Below are 13,553 nucleotides of genomic sequence, written 5' to 3'. Positions count from 1 at the left end.
AACACATGGGTGAAATGCAGCACATTTCGTCCTGAGGGGGAAAAAAGTGGTTTAGGAGAAGACGTACAGCAATTAAAGTTTAATAGAATATGATTCATAATTAACTGTACAACCTCCTTCTCCTCTCATCTCTGCAGTAAAGAAAGCCATAGAGTTGAAATCCAGGGGGGTAAAGATGATGCCCAGTAAAGACTCCAGTCACAAAAACGCTGTCTGTAAGTACTCTATGATCTGCATATTGTGTGTGTTATTAGACACTCTTTCCATTTATCTTTTAGACATTTAAAAGTCAACTTGAAACAGATTTGGCAAAATGCAGACATGTAGTGTATACAAGGACACAAAAGGTGCACTCATCTTTTATGTGGCAGAGCCTGAAATTTCATCTATTTTTCAGAGAAGTTGACCCTCTTTGAAGAAAGACTTAAGAGCCATTTTTTTGCCATGACGTAGATTGTAGTTTGTAAAGCACCCAAGGGTAGAGACTGTGGCAAAACTGTGGCAAAAGAGTTAATTAACAATGAACAAAAAAGGTGTGGCTGAAGAATGAAAAACCAATAAGCTTAAATGCTGAGGCACAGGAGGAAAATGACAAAGGAACCAGAAGAGCTAACCAAAGGAGATGTGTAACAGCTGTGGCAGAATGATAGCAGGGAAGCTGAGGGAGGGAGACTATTTTACATAAAGGGAGCTAAACTAAGACACAAAGAAAAACTAACCAAGCGGAAAATCTAACATTGATCTATGATAAATAATCCCAAAGCACAGAACACAAGAATAAACTAAGAAACTAAATACAAAGGAATTAAACATATGGAAACACCTTGGCGACAACAATGAACACAGAGAAATGAACTGGATATCGCAAAAGCATATGGCAAAAGCTATAGACAATAAGAGCTATAGAACACTACTGAAGCTCAACCAAAAGCAAAAGATTTGGTGTTTCAGATGCGCTGTGTCTGTTATTAATGGCTTTCAAACTAACAAAGATATTTTGCCCAACTTACTTTTTTTACCCTTCATTTGCACATATTTTTCCACTTTCAAGTTGAGTTTGTGGGAAGAAAATTATTTTTTTTTAAATTCTTTTCCAAGTAGAGGGTTTAAAAAAAAACAAGCATTAGGTGTCCCTATTTGGACTTGGAAAAGTGGAATTTTGTGATAAGGATGTAGCAACTTACTTTGCACATGCCTGATATTGCTTTGTGGACTGGAAACTAAAACAACACAAGTCATTTTATCCAGTTTTTTTCTACATCCTTCTTGATGTGCTCTAACCCTGTTGTCATTAAAGTTTGATCATGTGTTTAAAAGGAAAATGAGTCAGGGAGAACAGAAACAATGTCAGCGATAAAACAAGCTGCAACTGTTTGTTGAGTGATCATTAGCTCTGCACAAAATGTTTTTTTTTTATTCTAATATGCTGTTTGTCAATTGAATTTTTGGCACCCACTGTTGTGACATGGGTATTTCTTACTTTTTTGTTGTGATTCAGCTTGCCGTCTGGTTGGAGATATTTTTCTCAAACAGTGCAAAAAATAACAGTTTACAAAACTATCCGAAGTAAAACTTTCAAAGTAAATAAAGCATTAGTTATTCTAACTTCAATAAAAGACAGCTTCTTCCTAGCATGCCATGCTGTTCATAAATTCTAGTAGTAGCATTTCCAAAGCCAATCTTCTATTGATCGTTTTGCTCTAAAAATATATCAAAAACCTAGCTAGCTATAATAAACATTTAAAATGCCACTTTTGCTTGTCTCTACAAATTTTTGTAGGTGGCTCTTAAATGCACAAACACACACACACACACACACACACACACACACACACACACACACACACACACACACACACACACAGATAAGGGTTAAGTTTGTTTAGCTGCATATGACGCTGGACTAAGCTGTCTGTTTTAGATTTTATTTTTGAAAACAAACACCTCAGCTGCCTATTTTTAAACTCTTACATTCTCTCAGTTTGAGCTTTTGGATTATATGAAATTATTATGAGTCATCTTAACAAGCTCTTATTACCAAGAAATAATATATCAGTCATCCAGATCATTTAGCAGAAGAGGGAGAACCCTTCGAAAAACTGAAATTGTTAGTTTGTAGAACTTTAGATATAATAAACAGCTGAAGAGTTTTTATTGCCAACCATGTTTCCTAGCAGCTAGACGATGTCGTTCAGATCATGTGAACATTTTTTTTTTTTTTATTATGATAGATGCCAAAACTCATTCCTTATCCATTCCTTAGCATTAAAATAAATCTGATTTTAAAACCCTCATAAATAATGAGGCCGATTTAAAAACTCAACCAAGCATCTGTTGCTGTTGTTTTGTGGATGTGTGTGTGTGCATGTTGTACAAATCATGTACTCTGGTGTGCCTTAATGTTTTGCACCAATGAAAATTTAAAACACTTTGCTCTGGGTGTACTTGAGCATGTGCACGAGTTTGAGACCACCTCCTCAGGCGAATCAGTACACAAAGTTGATCAATGATATGGTTGGTGAAAAGCTCACACCACACATACACACACACACACACACACACACACACACACATGCACACACACACATTCACAAACTGTGCTCATTTATACATTCTTTCAAATGTGTGGTCTTCATCTAAAGAGAGCTGTTTCCACATTAAGGAAATGCCTAAAGGGATTTTGCTGTCTTCAAACCTGTTGGTTTTGTTTGTTAGATATAGGGCCAGTGCACAAAAACACAGATGCCATGGGTTAATTGTCCCCTTGCTATTATAAGTGGAAGATTCTCACTTACCAGAGCCAGCCCACAGCATAAGCAAACTAAGCTGCTGCTCAGGGCCCAAAGCTAGCAGTGTTACCCAAATACTTTTTATTTTTCACACAGAATATATCTCTATATTTAGATTTGCTGAGCTCCCAGTCAGAAAGTGCAACAGAAGACCCTCATTAGGTCAGATATCCAACTGGGAAAGTCAATGATTGCTAATCAGTTCCAAGTTCAATGTCCAATATGGCTGCATATAAAATGAATTAAACGTTGCACCAATGGCACGCATTATATTGAACAACATTTATATGTGGACATGTTTGTTTAGTGTCTGAGTGTATAAAACTGAGAGATATATTGTTACCTGTTTTTATTGCTACTAGTAGTTTTTCCTGTAGCAAATAGCAACTCCCAATGCTTTTCTTACTTGCAAGACTATGGTCAACTCAGGTATGACTTAATTCCCACCTCATCCTGATACAATTTCTTTTAATTTGTCATTGATTTTAAAATGTAAAATAACTTAAATTTCTTCAAAATGTTAAATTATCTAGAATTAAGGTAATAATTTAAAGAACATGAATACCAAACTATAGTTCGATGGTTATATTCCCCGTTGCTATTTGATTGTCAGTCATTTAATAATTGTTGCTTCTCCTTGTGTCTGTGAAGGAGTCACCTTTTAGGCAATGTAACTGTGAACTAATCAATAAATAAATGATAATTGCCCCCTTCCTCCCGACTCAACTGAATCTGTGTTGGAATTTTGTCATTTGGACACAACCACCACACAAATCAAGTAAGTCAGAGAAATGACATTGTTTTTTTAAAGTGATGTAAAAGTACATTCAGCTGCTTAGATATTTAGTTTATTTTCATAAATGTTAACCCTTTAAACATGTTATGCTCATATTTAAAATGTAAGTGTATTTTTATATTATTCCCACGTTCAGCATATTGCTACATTTATTGATACATATTTGTCTTGATCAGGATAGTGTGAAATGTGTTTAAACTAGTGGGTCACACAGATTAATGAGTAAAGCAAAGCCTGTAAGTGTTTTGGGGAAAGTAATTTACACAAATACATGACTTACAACACATGGCACCATTATTTATAATCTTTATTATCGGATTTTATATTGTTTTACTGGGAATATTGATGTACATTGAAAGACAATATAACCATTAGGCCTTATTACATGAACATGAATTGTAGGGCACCCATTGGTCCAGAATTTAGGGCATATGTCCTTTTCTAAAGGAAGTTAAGACTCTCTCCTCTCTTGCAATTATGATTGTACTTTCTTATCTATAATCATTTCGTGAATCTGAAAATTAAATATGATGATGATTAACTGAGCAGCCTGGGGAATCATTAGGCTATTCTTTAACTCTGTACAATAAAAAAAATGAAATGTGGCTTTTAACATGGATCCCAAAGCTAAAAAGATATAGGCCTACATATTGGTACAGTGAGCTTATCAGAGCATATGCCAAGCAAATTTATTAAAACTTCAAAAAAGTGAAGTCAGGTCAACTTCTGCTCTTGAACTGGTCATTGAACATCACTTTTAACACAGCTCATCTCTCCCAGTGGTGGTATAATGGCTCTATGGTAGAAACTTTACAGTCTTTGTGCAATATATAATCATTATAGAGAACCAGAAGCTGATGGTAATGAATTTTATCTGTCTGGAGAATCGAGTGCTTATGAATCATAATCTAAAACACTGTCTGCAACAGCCTTTTACCTTTATTAAAGTACAGTCTAATAGATATAAGCATAAAGAGACCTGGATGTTTAAAACGGGTCTTTTATAAAATATTCTTCAAAAGTGTAATTGGTAGAATCCTATGCAGCACCACAAGATAATGTAAGGTAGCAACATTAAATGAAGAAGCTGAACAGTAAAAGAATATAGCATATTTAATTTAAAAGCAACTTCTTTTGTTCTTACCTTCCCTAACAGTAACATTATCTCACTTCTGTGGATGTTTCATAATTAGAGAGGCTGAAAGATTATGATTAAGGAGTTTTACTCTCTAGACAATGACCTAGAGCTTTAATGAATCCTCACTGTGAGAGTGTGATTTATAATAAGGGTCCTCTTCAGCAAACTCAGGCAACATGATGCTGCTCTGCAGTCCACTTAAATGAATGACCACTTCAAATTAAAAATTACAAGACCGAGCAACATCGCAGGTAGAGCATTGCAGGAAAAACCATGCAGGTTAGGTTCTCCTTGGGCATTAGAACATTATAGTTATACTGTGTCTTATATTATAGTAAAACATCATAACTCTTTTTGCCAAAGATGCCAGGTAAATATATAGATGTAGACTTCATCTTCAAGGTAGATTGACCCTTTGAGCATGAGCAGGTGGAGAAGATGGAGAAGGCAGAGTGGATAAGAGGCTGCAAGCAGAAGACAGCGGAGGAAAGCATATGATCTTACTACACTTCACACATTACTCTCCTCATACAGCAGGCACCTGAAGAACACCTTGAAAGCTCTTACCTTGAACATGTCATTTGATGGCAAATACACACACATAAACATAGTATTTTCTTTTCTTTTTCCAGTAGCTAATTCAGCTTCTTTTTTCCAGTAACTAATCTTTCAGCTCTTATAACTTAAGTATGCCTACGCTTGAATTAGTTTTTTTCCCAACCATTGGTACAGGCCAGGTTCCTCATAAAACTGTTCTTGTAGACAGCAGCAAAGCCATGATAGCCATGATTGTTTGTTAAATAATTAGAAACATTAAAAATACTTGTGTGCATACCCATCTTTAGGTTTATTAGGTTCACCTGCTCAAACACTTAATAACAAATAGGGAATAAGCAGATGGCATGTCAGCAACTCATAAAAAGGGTGAAATGTGTTGAATTTCAAACCAAGCATTTAAATGGGGAAGAAAAGGGATTGAAGTGACTTTGAACATGGCATGGTTGTTTAGCAGTTCTTGTGTGGACAAAAGTGACTTGTTAATGTAAAGATGAAGGAGACAGACTGATTTGAGATGAAAGACAGGCAACAGCTCAAATAACTATTAATTACAACCAAAGTATCCAATATACCATTTATGCATTTACATATTGAATCTTGAAGCAGATGGGCAACGTCATCAGAAGACCACACTAGGTGTCTCCTGACAGGTAAGAACTGGAAAAATAAGACCACAACTCACACAATCTCAGCCAAATTAGACTTTTCACGGATTGGAAAATTGTTGCCTTATTCGATGAGTCTCAATTTCAGCAGTTGTTAGAGTTGCAATATTGATTTGTCCCACCTGGTGGTGGTGTAATGGTATGAGGGATATATTCTTCACACATTTTGGACCCCTTGGTACAAACTAAGCATAGTCTAAATAATACAGCCTACCTAAGTATTGTTGCTGACCATGTCCATCTCTTTAAGATGGATAGATTGACAAATGGATGGACGGATCACAACAAAAACCTCTGTTCATCTGAAACTAGTTTCTTGAACAAGAAGTTCACTGTAGGCCTAATCTAATGGCCTCTGAAGTCACCAGATCTCAGTGCAATTGTGGGACGTGGTGGATCAGGATAATCACATGATGGATTGAGCTGACAGATCTGCAGCAACTGCATGATGCTGTCAATGTGAACCATAAAGAATGTTTCTGACAGCTTGTTAAATCTTTTCCACAAAGAATTAAGTCAGTTCTGAAGGCAAAAGCAGATCCAATAAAATAGTCAGTGAGTGTATAGGTACACATAGAAAATTTGGAAATATTGCAAAATATCCCAAATCTCCTATTTATGTTTTTATTGATCTGGTTTCTTTTCTCCATAAACTGCCCCCGGTATTATATTACCTACTTTTTCCCTGCTTTATTTACCAGCAATTCTATTTTCTTGCCTATAACAGTTAATTTGAAAAGAGGAGTTATGACTGAATCAAAATGAAATTCAGGGATTATCATCATCTGTTTGTTCTTGTGGTGGACATCATTTGAGCTCTTGCCAACTCAAGGGGGGAAATATAGGAACCACTTGGCTGTGTGCATCTCTGCCAGTGAAAATATGTGAAATTAATCTTAATTATAGAACCGACAATTCTGACACACTGATACTTGTTTCCATTCCTTTAACTGTTAAGTTTAAATGTGTGCCACATTTAATAACTTCAGAGATTTTTGTAGCACAGAAAGTTGTTGCTAAAGACAATGGATCCTGATGTGCAATTTTACCTCAAAATAGCCTAAACCTATACAGTATATCCTCTATTATAAAATGCATTTTGGTGCATAATTGCAAAACTGGACTGCAGTGGCTCAACCATCTTTCATCAGTCATCAAGATACTGGTTTTATAAATGGCTTCCCAAGTAAAGTTCACCTGGTAAAGATACTGAGCCCCATTAAGCTTTTTTCTTTGAATGTTTGTTCACTCTTTAGACAACTGTGATAGCTAAACGACCACATAATGCATGAAAGATAAAAATAAAATTTTGCCGTATAAAATTAATGGTGTTGCTAAAATAAAATAAAATAAAATTGACAGTGTGTGCAAATAATAAAATTAAATAAAACAAAGGTATATCTAGGAAAAGCTAGGAACCAATCATCTTCCACCAGTACCATATGTCAGAACAGTAGTGTTATTGGATTGCCTCGAAGTATGAGGTTTTAAGAGGCCAAGACAGAACGATGGAACAAGATTGTAGCTGATGGGGCTGGATGAACCATTCTATGTCAAAGACTGAGATGAAATATATCCAAACCTCTCAATTCAGTTTGTTTGATAGGAAAAACATCCATAAAGATAAAAGGATATGAACTTTACTGCCCTTTGTGAGATGGTTTAAACACAACAAAGAACTTTTTAGATAAGATGGACAAATTAAATCTTATTTATATTTCATAAGGATCTAAGTTTGAAGTTCAGTTACAAATTGGATGGATTGGGCTCATTGGATTTGTCCAACTGCCTAAAACTAAACCTAGTGGTGGTTTTAATAAGGGTTTCTGCCCAGAGTGTCATGGCTTGGAGGATGTCACAAGCACTCCACAAAAACAAACAAATCTATCAGCTGGGCCCCAAATATCTTTTTCTATTGATTTTTGTTCCTACCCAGTCAATGGGACGTGGACACTGCCCTCGATTGTGCATGGTCAGATCTACACACTATGGCGTATACCTGGGCTTGGTAGTGTCACTGAAGTTGATATTTCAGTTGCTCATGGCATCACAATCAAGGGCTATTTCTGTTTTTTGTCAGTGACTTTGGGCTGTATCTGATCAATAGCAGTTACAACTCTAAAATAAGTGGACTTATCAGGAGGAAGGATAAGCTTACCCAATGCACCACTGATTCAAATGTTTGCCTCTGTATACTATACCTAAGCTGTATTCTGAACAGCTTGCACAAATAGCAGGAGCGCAATTATTTAATGAGGTAAACCTCTAAAGAGTAGGGTCAGCAAGAATGTCACCAAAAAGAAACATATTTCACACATTTCGGAAAAGTTGACTTTTAGAGATGAAACGTTTGCTAAAGACACTTTGATGATATGGAAATGATGCCGTGCATCATAGGCTTGTGTTTAAATGATAAGTAGTCTTTTAAGTGCAAATATGTGATTAAGTTAGTGTGAGCAGTTTTGACATCAGCCCAAAAATCATATTTGTCATGTTTCTTTTCTGTAACAATCTCATGTTGTTTTCATGAGGCGGATTTGTTTCTGCAATATAAACCTTGTATTTGATGCCAATGAATGCCATTTGAACATGGGCGAGAGATAGAACGAACGCAGTGAGAGATGCTGAAAGCAAAAGTGTGCATTTGGATGTTTGTGTGATGATTTTTGGACAGAACATCAAAAACACAGTTGAGCAAAAAGACAGCTTGTTCTGTTTGCATCATATCTCACACAAACATGCACACACAATGTCTATACACTCACAAAAGCCCAGTACACACACAGAATGCAGTCACACAAACACAACAAATCATTCAACCATCTTTTATGCTGGGATGCACAAAACTTCAACTTCCCTTTGTAAATTGCAGCTAATGTGTGTGAGTGGAAGAAGCCGTCTGAGCTCACTGAGAATGCAGAAGTAGAAAGAGGGACTGAGTAGAAAGAAATTAGGGAAATGATATAGAAAAGGACTGTCAGAAAGCAAACGGGATGCCTAAATAGAGTGGATATTCCTCTTTCCATGGGTCATATTTAAAACACTGCAGGATATATTTTTTCCCCTTTGTACTTATGTGCTGTCTTTTCAGCAAGCCTTACTTTTCACATTCTTGAGTCTTTCCAACCAATCTGTCTAACCAATATTATTCACCCACAGAGTTCCATTACGACAGAACTGGTCTAAACTGGCTTCCGTCATGTTGTCTGGTCTAATTTACATTCACATTACATGTTCAGCATGCCGCAGGTGATCCCAGCTGCTCTAAAACCAATGCAATATCCTGAATATAAGGAGGATACAATTTATCATGTGTTTTGCATTTGTGCTGTTTTAAAACTGCTTCTGAACAGATTGACGATTCAAGGCAAAAATGATACAATGCAATAAGAAGGGAGAAGCTTTCTCTCATTCAATTCTCTACAGATCACTTGAAACAGTTAGTCTGTCATTTAAATTTTATGCAAAGCCTTTAAAATTATATAATTTATTAATTTTGCATTGATTCTCTTAAGTCTTTGTGTAGTTGTCACCATAGATTTTTGGAGCTGCCCAAAAAGTTGCTAAATGTTTTTAAAAATGCAGTCGGTCCGTTAGTGAATAAAACTGTGAAGCAAAACAAGAGGTAAAGAATTATCCATGCTTCCATTTTGAAGAGAAATCAGTGCCACACATTCTGGAAAGGTTTCTGCATTTTAACCATATTATAAAATTTCCTGGAAAATGCTAATTTAAGCACTACATGTAAGTGCTAGACTAAAGGCACAACATCAACATTTTGAAAGTTGAATAACTTTTCTGTATTGACCTCACCGTGGTTAGTATGTTACCATGCAAAACAAGAAAAGGGAAAACTGTGGAGGAAAAGTGCTGCTAAATTTAAAATTTAACACAAATGTCAAATGACATTTATATGTTTAAAACTATAAACAAATTAAACTAGATCTTCACATCCACCAAATTAAAAGGCACATAACCATTTTTTTCTTACTGACATTTAATGAGACTAAATGTTCCCTGTTTAACAACAGTTAAGTTATTTCTATTTGCTAAATGCCACAATAATGAGGGAGAATTTCTCCCTTCTAAAGTAGTAATAAAGTCCCTTTTGCATTAAAATCTGGCTATGTTGACTATTCTCTTAGTAATTTGTAGAAGCAAAATAGCTGTTACTAATACTAATAAATGTATGACACATGAAAACTGATTTATTTTCTACTATTGAAGAGCATTTACAATTTTTCATTGATAACAATAATTATATCATTTATTTATATAAAATAGGGGATATTCTTTACTGATTTGGTGATATTCTGAACCCTGTGAAATAATAATTTTACTATTGTGTATGGCTAAGAATAACACTGGGTAACAAATAGGAGTGCACAAAACAGTCACATTAATTTGGACAAACTGCAATTGTTTTTATTTCTATTAGTCATGATATTTCCATATTATACCCGTTTGGCTATAAAATTAAATGTATTCTACTGATTTATTATAACACCTTTGGTAATGTCTCTTCTGGCGTAATGTGATTGTATAGTTTCTATGACTGATTGTGTATGATGCCTCATAAATTTGATCATTTGTGCCAGTCTGAAGTGTCATTCTGCAGCTAACTACATGTTAAGGATAATTCACTGCAGCTTATCCAAAACCACAGATAAATATTTTCCTTTTTGCAATTGTGAATGCTCATTGTCAAATTGAATCCATTTATCTCTTTATTTTTCTCGTTCTTCTTCTACTGCTACTACCTCCTCAGCTTTCCTCTCTTTCTTCCAGAGACTGTTACAATTTGTGTGTTTTGTCTTGATACACCTTACAAATAGATGCATTGTTTACATTATATTCACACATCAATAATTAAATACTGCAAATCAATTGTCCTGTGAATATTCCTAAAACATGTTATATTTCCTGATAACATGAAAATCATTAGTCTGAAATAAAACATCGGCTGATAGTTTTTTCTTCTCTTTTGTTCAAGTCGGCCAGAGTGGTCTTGCTGGTGATGTTTGTCCAGATCCTGGAGTTCCTGAAAATGGCAAAAGGATGGGTTCAATCTTCCAGTAAGTTTATTTTATTTTTCCCTTTCAGACCATTCTGTCTATATTTACTCATTGGCCAAAAAACCAAATATTTTGGTGTTCTTTCCAGTCTCCAATATTACATTGGAATAGATTACACATTTAAACCTGAAGAAAGTAATACAATCATTCAAAGGTAAGAATATAGATGATATGACTACTGACATGTAAAATGAATACCTCTGTTTATTTCATTACAATGAAATGTACAACAGGTAAAATCTACATCCTTTGACACTTGCCACCAACGTAATTTTTTTACCACCCACACAAACAAACCATCGGAGACCAAAGTGTTATAATAATAAATAATCAAGGTTTGTTGGAGACTTGTTGTTGTTACAGTGTTGGCTTTTTAAATGTGGCATAAATTATATAACCACCAAGGCTTAAAGAACCATTGGTTTAATTTATATTTTTAGCCTTTAAAATCCTCTAAAGAAAGATCTGTTGCGTGGTAGTCAGAACAATCTTTTTATGATCAGTCGGTGTCACCCAAGAAAAGCAAATAATTACCTGCAATCAACAAACACAAGTAGTCAAAATGCTAAGGTAGGCTTGCTGGGTCGGAGGTGGAGATTACTTTACTTTCTTACATGTATCTAATTAACATTCTTATGTTATAGACCAGCATGCTGACCCAATGTCTGTCTAAGCTCTCTTATCTCACCACATCTAATTTTGTTCAAAACAACATAATGTCAGCAGGAGATTTAGACAGGGTTCGCTGTTTTCTTTTTACGCTGTCAGAGTTTTGGTTTCAAGCGGTGCTAGGAGCTAATAAAAACAGACCACACCACAGAGTGTGGCAGTAAACCAGGGATATGGTCTGAAGTTAGAAGATCAGAGAATCCTGCTGACACTGAGCTGAGAAAAAAAAACAATTTCATGTTGGTTAACGCTGAAAAGTTTATTAACATTATCAGCAGCAACTCTGTGATGCTTTAAAACTGCCCCTCCTTTCAGAGGAGCAGGAAGCAAATTAGATTCTCTAACAAAGACAATCTTTTATTTCACATGGTGATGACTAACATTTTCAATTAAGTTAGGATAAGTAAAGAAATCATGACAACTAAGTTTAATAACATAACAAAATCTCATTACTAATATGAGTCATTTAACATTAGACACCCTGTACATTGTCTACTATTATCTTCTTTGGTTAAGAAATATATTTCACATACCACTAATAGCTTTGCCTCCTGCAAGTTATAAACTTGTGCCACACGTTTTGTACAATCCATTGAATAAAGGCTTATTTTTGCAGTCTGTAGTCTTATTGCCGGACAGATACTTGCCGCATGCTTAGAAATACCTCAGCTATTAGACGTATGACATATAAAGCAATATTACAGTTATGTTGTTTACCTGAGGTGGATCTAGACTATTTGCTTTGCATTTTATAGTGCCCACTCTGTGGTCATCCATCGGCTTTTCATTCTCCTCTATTTTGCAGTCAGGAAGCAGTGAACACTTATGATCCAAATGTACATTAGAAATATAATGTATAGTGAAAATAATTAGTCAAACAAATTATGCAGAATTAGAGGAATTAGAAATGATAAATTTTGGCCTTTAGGAATGTGTTTGATCAGTTGTCACCACCTCTTTGGTGCAAACTGCTGCAAAAGGTCAAATAGATTAATCCAACAATCTCTGGTTTATACTGCAAGTATAAACTTTTTCAGTGAAAGGTAATCAGAAATGCATATATCTGTGAATCTTATTGCCTGACTTCAGCGAGATTTTATGTGATAAACTCCACACAGAGCTTTGCAACATTGTGAGGTAGAAAAAAGCTTTTAATGATTTTGAAACATTATCTACAAATAAAATGCAAGTCTTTTAGAGTATGTTCTGATGAGCTTTGCACATCTTCAGATGAAAATTTAATTCAATCTGACTTGATGGAGAACATCTGTATACATAAATATTCAAGTTTTGCCACAGATTTTTAAATGGATTTAAGTCTGAACCTTGACTATTACTTGAATACCCTTTGATCTGAACCATTTCATTGTAGCTCTGGTTGAATTTTTAGTCGTTGTTCTGCTGAACAGTAAACGTAAGCCCCATTATCAAGTCATTTGCAGTCTATGTTTTCTTTCAGAATTGCAATGTCAACTCTTACCAGTTCCCTTGTCCCTGCTGAAGAAAACCAACCCCATAGCATGATGGTTCCACCAACCTGTTTTAACATTGAGATGGTGGGATTAAGGTGATGTCCATTGTTAGTTTTCCGTCACTCTTAGCATTTTGGATGTAAAACTAAAACATAAAATTATAGTCTTATCTAACCAGAGCACCTTGTTTTCAAATGCTTTCTGGGTCCTCTAAATTGTGTGTGGTAAAACCTAACAGGACTTCTTGCAGCTTTGTTTTCACAGCTTTGTATGGAGTGCACCACTAATGGTCATCCAGTTGGCAGATAATTTTAGTTGAACTGTGTTTATTAATGCTGTCATCTCCCAGCCTACCAGTTTAAATTGACAGTCATTTGTTGGTATGTTTGCA

General features: G+C 35.3%; 1 protein-coding gene across 1 annotated transcript in view; it reads left to right on the top strand.

Moving 5' to 3' along the window:
• The window catches only part of LOC124866622 (CUB and sushi domain-containing protein 1-like), a 436,935-nt gene that overhangs the window by 182,685 nt on the left and 240,697 nt on the right, over window positions 1-13,553 (top strand). The window contains exons 7-8 of the mRNA XM_047362500.1: window positions 138-215; window positions 10,940-11,021. Coding sequence (XP_047218456.1) covers window positions 138-215; window positions 10,940-11,021 — 160 coding nt within the window. The remainder of the gene's footprint in view (window positions 1-137; window positions 216-10,939; window positions 11,022-13,553) is intronic.

The sequence above is a fragment of the Girardinichthys multiradiatus genome, chromosome 4 (genome assembly GCF_021462225.1).
Source record: "Girardinichthys multiradiatus isolate DD_20200921_A chromosome 4, DD_fGirMul_XY1, whole genome shotgun sequence".
In the NCBI taxonomy this organism is placed as follows: domain Eukaryota; kingdom Metazoa; phylum Chordata; class Actinopteri; order Cyprinodontiformes; family Goodeidae; genus Girardinichthys; species Girardinichthys multiradiatus.
Note: the sequence above shows the minus strand (reverse complement) of the source record. Positions and strands in the feature narration are given on the sequence as shown.